This window comes from Labeo rohita, unplaced genomic scaffold (assembly GCF_022985175.1).
Source record: "Labeo rohita strain BAU-BD-2019 unplaced genomic scaffold, IGBB_LRoh.1.0 scaffold_57, whole genome shotgun sequence".
In the NCBI taxonomy this organism is placed as follows: domain Eukaryota; kingdom Metazoa; phylum Chordata; class Actinopteri; order Cypriniformes; family Cyprinidae; genus Labeo; species Labeo rohita.
The window spans coordinates 1,062,221-1,070,843 of NW_026129493.1; the positions used below are offsets into that span (position 1 = coordinate 1,062,221).

An 8,623-nucleotide genomic window follows, 5' to 3' on the forward strand; every position below is an offset into this window, starting at 1 on the left:
TTTTTTTTTTTGTTGAATCATGATTTGTTCTTAAAATCATTCATACACACATTTCATGCACAACTTTCTGCATACACATGCTTAGCATATGAGACCCAATTTCTTCTACATTATGTATCATATCTTTATATCATATAGTATCTCTTTCAGAAATCTTATACCTGAAACCAGGCCGTGTATGTCGACTTTTATAATCTAATGGCTGAATCATAAATGTGTCACTCTTCAGAGAATCACGGCTGGACTCTGCTTCTAATCTCTTCTGATGAACTGGACTACACAGAGAGAGATTAAAATTATTTTAATTTACCGTATGCAACAAATCAACTTGTCAGTGTCAAGTCATTTATCATGATCAAATTCATTGTAAAGAACACTTTATAAACAATTTACACATTGTTTATACAGAAAACTGTGAACTGATCTGTGATAATATATGATAATATAAAATGTCATGCTATAATTATATTTTTATACAAATGTTATACCTCAGACCAGGCTGTGAATCTTCACTGTTAAACATTATTGGCTTAGCCATAGACCCGTCACTCTTCATAGACACACAGCTGGGGTCTGCTTCTGATCTCTTCTGATGAACTGAACTAAAACAAAGAGAGATTGAAGTTTATCATTTAAATTTACTGTATGCAACAAATCAACTTGTCAATATCAAATCATTTATCATCAAATTTATTGTAAAGAGCACTTTAAAACCAATTTACGCATTGTTTATACAGAAATTGTGTTTACATAAACTGTGAACTGATCTGTGATAATATATGATAATATAAAATGTCATGCTATAATTATATTTTTATACAAATGTTATACCTCAGACCAGGCCATGAATCTTCACTGTTAAACATTATTGGCTTAGCCATAGACCCGTCACTCTTCATAGACACACAGCTGGGCTCTGCTTCTGATCTCTTCTGATGAACTGAACTAAAACAGAACAGATTTAATCCTTCATGATGAGAAAGTGTTTAAAAACAAAACAAAACAAAACAAAAAAAAAAAAAACCTTGACAAGTCTTATGGGGTCTTATTGTTTTCCATATTAAATGCTAAATGAATAAATGTAAATGTAAATATTAAACTTTACAAAACGCACACACACACACACAAAAAGTACCTGCATCCTGGAAAAAAATCTTCATCTCCAGATGTTTTTGTTTCATCCATAATGGATTTGAACAGTTCTCCACCACTGACTCTAGATGAAGAGACAAACTATCACAAAAACTACATAAGTAGTTACACACACACACAAACACACAAAATAAAAAAAATAAAATAAACTTTGGACCAACTTTTAAATAATTAGTTATTTGGTTTTTTTTGTTGTTTTTTTTTTGTTGTTGTTTTCCTTTCTCAAATTATATTTATGATTTGGTTAAAACCTTAAATTTTGATTTGATATTAATCAAATATATGATTTTTCTCAAAAACAAAAATTTACATTCACACAAACTAAAAAAAATAGTATTTATTATATATTATATGATATATTTTGGAATAACCTAATTTTTTACTATTAAATCCAAATATAGCTTTTGCTTTAGAATAAACTGGTGTTAATGGTCACCAAAGACATGGCTGAGAGACAAGAACAAAATTTTTTACCTAAATTTAAAAAAGCTCAAAATATCTTCAAAAATTGGTTACAAAATGAGATCTGAGTATTATAGGTAGAGTTTTAATAACTAAAATACAAGGAGTATCTAGATTTGTTTATTCTGCATTATCTCTTTTTGTTCAAGATTCAACATGTCAAAAAATAAATAAATAAAATAAAATAATAATAATATTAAATTTGTTTGAAGGAACAAACATCATCATTTAAGAAAAAGAAGTCCTCCAGAGACCAAGTAATGAAAGTGGATTTAAGCTTTTGGATTTTTTATTTAAATGATTCATTTAAAGTAGAATGGCTTACAAACTGTTTATTTAAATCAGACTCAATTTGGTTTTTTATTCCATTTATGTTGTTTGTTATCATATATATATCACTTCATGATAATTCTATTAGTAAATTTCCTATGATGTTGTCTAATTCCAACAAATCACAAGGCTTGGAAATTATGTTATGTACATAACATTTCCATACATGAAATAATTTTATAGATTAATGTTTATATTACAGTTAAAAGAAAATGTCTTTATTAACAGAGTTGGAAGGATACATCTTTTATTTTATTATTACTATTATTATTATTATTGTTGTTGTTGCTCATTAGCTTTCATATGAAGATTTTATGAATAAACTGTCTTTTCCTGTTATATATAAAGAATATTGATGAAAAAATGCCATTATGATAATGTTTATTAATGCTAATGAGAAGTCATATGTAACTTTTTAATATTAGCAGAACTGACTCCATACTTATAAATGTGGGTGGATGTTGGGATACCTGCTTTGTAAAATTACATGGAGAAAAAAAACAACAATTTTGGGAATTAATCCCTTTTGAGAATTTAATTTAAAAATACTTCATAATATATATGAAGTATAGCAGTAGAAGTAATTGCAGTGTCAACTGCTATATAGTTAATTTACTACAATATTATGAAATGGCTTTCAGTAGGCATTTTGCATCTGCCTTCTGTGCTGCATTTTATTTTTTTCTGCAGAGGTGTGACATCATAAATGCACAACCATGCACGCACACACAAACGCTGCTCATCAGCTTTGAAAAATCCAATGTTACAGTCTATAAACAATATCATGGTTTTATTTATTGTAATTATTTTATGAAATGCAAAATGTGTTTAAATGTTTCTTGAAGCAAATATTCATTTTAAGTATTTTTAAGAGGAAAATAAATGTAAAGCGATTCTCTCTAAACGATCCCAGCTAAGGAAGAAGGATCTTATCTAGCAAAACGATCGGTTATTTTCTGAAAAAAAATATTCGTGTAGAAATCGAATATTCAAGCTGTTTATTCATTTTTCCACCCCTGAACAAAAAACGAAAAATCAAGCTGAATTCTTGTTTTTCGTTTTTCTGGAAAAAATTTAAAAACGAAAAAGGAGCCGTTTTCTCATGTTTCTTCTTTCAATATTAAATCAAAAAACGAATGGACGAATGATACACGGATTAATTCTAAACATACCTTTGCACATGAAACAGCCAGGTGCTTGGTAACCTTAAGCTTGTCACATCAGAAACGGCTCTGCTTATGACGTCTGCTTCGCGGGCATTTCACGTTGTATGCGTCACCGTTGCATTTGAGCACACAATTTAAATTCATGTTTTTGGTCTGCCAAATTGATATAATAAAGAGAACGATAAAAATACCGTTATTAACCGGTTAATTTGGAATTTCTGTTTCCGTTTCTGTTCAGAATGATTAAAATTAATTTTGTTTTTGTTTTTGTTTTTGTTCCTGTTCAATGTCATTTGTTTTCGTTTTTCGTTTTCGTTCCTTGAACCGGTTCAGAGCCCTGCTTGGACCTACCCACGCTTTTCTCAAGTCACATTACAGAATACTTCGCCACCCACAGATCCAGCAGCTTACGGAATACAGATCAACCATGGATCCAGCATCACACCTCTTTCATCTTCGTCAAGGTAATCACTCTATTGAGGATTATATCATGGACTTTGCCACTTGGTGGCTTTCAATGATGTGGCGCTTAAGGACATTTTTTGCCATGGATTAAACGAACCCAGTTACCTGGAGGAAAAATTACCTGAGCCTCACCATGCCAAGGTCATCTCATCAGAATCTCATCATGTCTGCCATACGTCTGCCATCCCCCAAAGAAAGTCAAGTGATGGCTGATCCTCTGGTGTCAAGTCAAGTCAGAGCTGCACTTTTAGTGCCAAGTCAAGTTTCAGCTGATTTTCCTGAGTCAAGTCACGGCAGACCTCCGAGTCAAGTCAAATCATGACAGACCTCCCTGAGTCAAGTCAAGTCACGGCAGACCTCCCTGAGTCAAGTGAAGACACAGCTGCGCTCCTAACAGAGCCTCTTCACGACATGGCTGCTATCATAGAGCCTCGCCAAGCCACGGCCGTCATGCCAGAACCTCGCCAGGTCCTGTCTGACCTTCCAAAGCCACGTCACGTCACAGCTGTTCAACCAGAGCCTCGTCACATCTCCTCTTACCTCCTAGAGCTGCGTCACGTCTCAGCTTATCGTATAGAGCCTCGTCTGACCACGAGTCTGCTTCAGAGGCCTCATCTGACCACAAGTCTGCTCCTGAGGTCTCATCTGTCCACGAGTCTGTGCCAGAGGCTCCTCCTGTCCACGAATTTGCGCCAGTGCCTCCAGAGGTGTCAGCTTATGTTGTAGAACCTCTCAAGGAGGTGGCATCCATTCATGAACTCACTGTCTCGTCTGACCACGAGTCTGCTCCAGAGGCCTCGTCTAACCATGAGTCTGCGCCAGTGCCCCTGGAGGTGGCAGCTCCAGCTGCAGAACCTCCTAAGGGCGCGGTGTCCTCCTATAAACCAGGCCACCTCTGAGCTGTCTCCCTGCCATGTCAAGGCCAAGGAGGCCAATCATGAATTCTCTGCCTGTTCCATCACGGCCAAGGAAGTGGTCCATCTGCTTCACCGTGAAGATCTTTGGACTTGTCTGCTCCATTGTGGGGATCTTTGTTCCTGTCTGCTCCGCCATGGCCCGCTGCTCCGCCTGCCATGACATGGCTCCTCAGAATCTAACATGGTTGACTTCTGCTCCAGTGTTTCACTGTCTGCCCCTGCTCCATGGCCCAGTTCCTCCAGTGCTTCACTGTCACTGCGCTATGATCCAGGCCCACCTCCTCTGCATGGACCTGGCCCCCCCATCCCACCCCCTGGTCTACCTCTGTTCCCCCACCCTCCTGGACTGTTGTTTCTTGAGCACCAGGAGTTGCTCCTAGAGGGGGGGATTCTGTAACGCCACGCCAGCAGAGGGAGCCCTTGCCCATGTACTCTGTTACAGCTCCGTCTGCTGCTTCTTTGGTGACTTCCTGTTAGGCAGCCATTTAAGGAGGGCCATGCCAAACAGGAGTTTGTGAAGTATTGTTTTGCCTGTGCGGACTCTACCAAGCATTTTCTACCAAGCGTTTTTGCCTTGTTTTTTGTATTTCCATGGTCATTGTTTTGTTTCATAGTCAAAGTTTTTCCTTGTTGTTTTTTTTTTTTTTTTTTTTTTTGCCATAGTTTTGCCTTGTTTCATTGCCTTGTTTATTCTTTGGACTGCTCTCTTGGATTTTGATCTTTTTGCATGTTTTTTGGATTACACTTTTGTCTTGCCTTGGATGTTACTGTTTGCTGGTGTCTGACCCTGCCTGTCTTGACCATGATCTGTACAATAAAGCTCGCACTTGGATCTACCCATGCTTTTGTCGAGTCCCGTTACAATTGATAACTGTATCAAACACTCAATGTTGGAAAAATAGTTACAGAGCTATAGAGTGAATTTTTAATCCATATTTGTCTATATTTAATCGTATTTCATTAAATGCTTCATGTATTAAAGAGCACTTATAATGTAAAATCCAATTTACATGGTGTTTGGTCATAAATGTATGTTGGCAGTGTGTGAACACAACCACCCTACAATGATAAAAATCCACCCACCCCTTATATTTTAATCCCCATTAAACCAAATCAGTCTCACTAGCCATGCCATTTTGATTCTCTAAGCAATGTGACATCAGATTGTTTAGGCCCCACCCACAGCAGCTGACTGATAGTCCTGCATGGTCTTAAGTTACTTTTCCACTATTGGGCCTCTTTGCTCTCTCTTTGCTTAACCATTCCATTCCATGCCGATCCAGGCCAATCAGCACAGAGATGGTTTCCATTGTGGTGCTGATAACGGAGCTCTTTGGAATGTAATACAAATGCATTAGTCGTTACCTTGGTAACGCCAATGTATTGTAAACAGTGATATTAATGATAATTAGATATTTCTGTTTTTGGGGCTCCTTTTTTATGATATTTACTTTCTTAAATAACAGAAAAAAGGACAACTCTTCATGTGAAAAATAAAATAAACAGAAGGCGACAACAGGTATAGAGGGTATGCACTGACGTCACTTTCCCGCCAGCCAGACTGAGTGGCAAAAGAACTGCTGCATGAATGTATTTAATAGGGAAGCTGCGAAAACCCAAGTAAAACAAATAATTATCAGTTTAAATTAAAGGGTGTTGTACTCAATACAGTATTCGTTACAACTTACCACATATTCAGTGGTCCATGGATATTGATATGCAGCCAGGAATCGTGTTTCCGACATTTATATGTGTCTGATTTTGACACCGGAGAAATAAATAAAACCGATTTGCCTGTCAACGCATTTTGTAAATACAAAACAGGTTGGTCTAAATCCATGTAATCACTTATATCAAAGTTATATTACCATCATATTGTCCAGCCCAAAAATGTATATAGTTTTTGTCAGTATTTATTTAAAAACATCCAGTTATGCATAATACAAGATGGTAAATATTTAACTGATGAATTGTCAGTACGATATATATTGTAATCTAATATATAGGGTATGATTTTACTTCAAAATTCGACATATTAACATGACGTGGTAACTGGGAATCTGTGTTTTGCCACCTAGAGTTAGTTTGTTTCTGTGAACTGCAGCAATTCATTTGCTTCACTTTTCTGTGGCTTTCGGTAGTCTATAAAAAAATATCTCTGATTTCTTATCAAAGTTAAGTCTTGTGCATACACTCTATACCCACAAATGCTTCTCTCTGCCCAAATATCAATAAGCGCAAATGTTTCCTAAACAGACCAAACTGTCTCAGACATTTTTTTAAATCTTTTTTTATATTGAATGTAGCATAGCTGTTTACGTGGTTGTTTGATCTTAGCCACCTATGGAGAAACTAGCCAGGCAAAAGAGTGGCAATGTCACACACACCAGTGTTGTCAAGTCCGCCGTTTTCATGCAGATTTGAGCTACTGTAAAACTGTTGTCGCAGGTTGTTTTTTATGTCCGCAGGTTAAAGCGTTAAAACGTGATATTTAGCTTGTGGAATGCGAATTTTACCAAGGGAAGCTTGCCAAAACAACATCTGAGCCACTGAGGACACAGTGGATTACTTTTATTTTTCAAGGTATTATGCCTCAAAATCTAACTAAATACCTTTATGTCTGCGCAGATCATTTTTACTCCAGACTGCTTTGTGAATGTCATGTCGTTAAAGTGCTTAGATAACATCTTAAACGTATTTGTGTGCGTATGTTATCAAAGTATTTTAACTGATCTGCACCATGCCAGTGAAATAAGTCCACACTGCACTGTTAGTTTGGTGGTGCTAGCAAACATGTCCTCCCTGCACTGTCGAGTCAAACACCATCAAGCAATTTCGTCCCACTTTCAGAGTGTTCTCTTCCCATGTGTACGCCTGATCTGTGTACAACTGGTTCTCTAGCTGTCAGTCATGTTGCTGCTACCAACTGTTAATTGCTGTAGGTTTACAAAGCAGAGATGTATATGCTATGCCAGTCAAACTCAATTCCTGGAGGACCAAGAGCCCTGCAGAGTCTAGATGCAACCCTAATTAAACATACCTGATCCAACTAATAAGTCCTTCAGGTTTATTTGAAAACAGCATAATGTGTGTTTTAAAGCAGGGTTGGAACAAAACTCTGCAGGAGTATTATGATTGTAATAGGTGCATAATAAGTGCCCTTTAAGTTAATAAATTATGTATTTAAGTATTTAAGTTTATATTTCACTTATATAAGTTACTTATTTATTAATGTAACATAATAATGAAGTCACTTGTTTTGATCAATCTGTTAGGCTTATACACTATACAAACAAAAGTCAAATTCTATAGTAACATACAATTTTCTATTAAAACCACAGACAACCAGAGCAGAATCCACAAAGTGCTATGAGAGACAGCAGTGGTGGAGGGTCAAACTCGTCTCATTCACCACTTAGATAACATTACAGTACAAAGCACATTACAATAATACAACATATAATGGTTTTGTAAGCTTTTATGCACTGTTTGTAACTAACCATAAAAAAATAAAAAGAGCTATAAAACATGTCCACTGTTTAGCTCATGGAACAAAAACTTTACCTACTCTAGCTTTAAATCTCTCAAGATGACTAAATTCTGTTAAGTAAAACTGGTTACTACAGCTTACGCAGTTGTTAAATACATTCATGATTAAACCAAATGGTTTATTTAGTGTGTTGTATGTTATAATGATGTTTCATAACAAAGTGACAGGGTCTTTCAAAGCTTACCTGTAAAGTTTCCTGCATTTAAAGTTGTTGTTCCTCTTGATGAAAGCAGCAAGTGTTGGGTGGAGTGATTTTACAGAGGTCAAAGACCAGTCTTTCTTTTTTTTTTTTTTCCTTTCTGTACTCAGGTGGATTCAGGTCATAGTACAAACTAACACAATATATTATAAAACAGGGACTGGAAAATTATATTATTATATATTATAAGTTAATATGAATACTCTTTTTTTTTTAATCAATTCTTTTAATTTCCATTAATTCTGCTAAATTTTTGCCGTAAGGATCTTCATTTTTCTGCTTCAGTATTAAAATTTCATGACAGCAGTAGACAAACTCACTGCATGTGCTATAGCTATCATACCTATGGCTATAAAAGTAAAAAAAAAAAAAAAATGTGAGC

General features: G+C 36.0%; 1 protein-coding gene across 1 annotated transcript in view; it reads right to left on the minus strand.

Annotated features, from left to right (window-relative positions):
• LOC127161169 (NACHT, LRR and PYD domains-containing protein 3) overlaps positions 1-8,266 on the minus strand; it is a 28,400-nt gene extending 20,134 nt beyond the window's left edge. Inside the window, exons 1-5 of the mRNA XM_051103815.1 lie at positions 8,227-8,266; positions 1,136-1,216; positions 832-945; positions 489-602; positions 162-275 (exon numbers count right to left, since the gene is read on the minus strand). Of these exons, the coding sequence (XP_050959772.1) occupies positions 162-275; positions 489-602; positions 832-945; positions 1,136-1,185 (392 nt within the window). The 5' untranslated portion in view covers positions 1,186-1,216; positions 8,227-8,266. The remainder of the gene's footprint in view (positions 1-161; positions 276-488; positions 603-831; positions 946-1,135; positions 1,217-8,226) is intronic.
• Between the last annotated feature and the right edge of the window lie 357 nt (positions 8,267-8,623).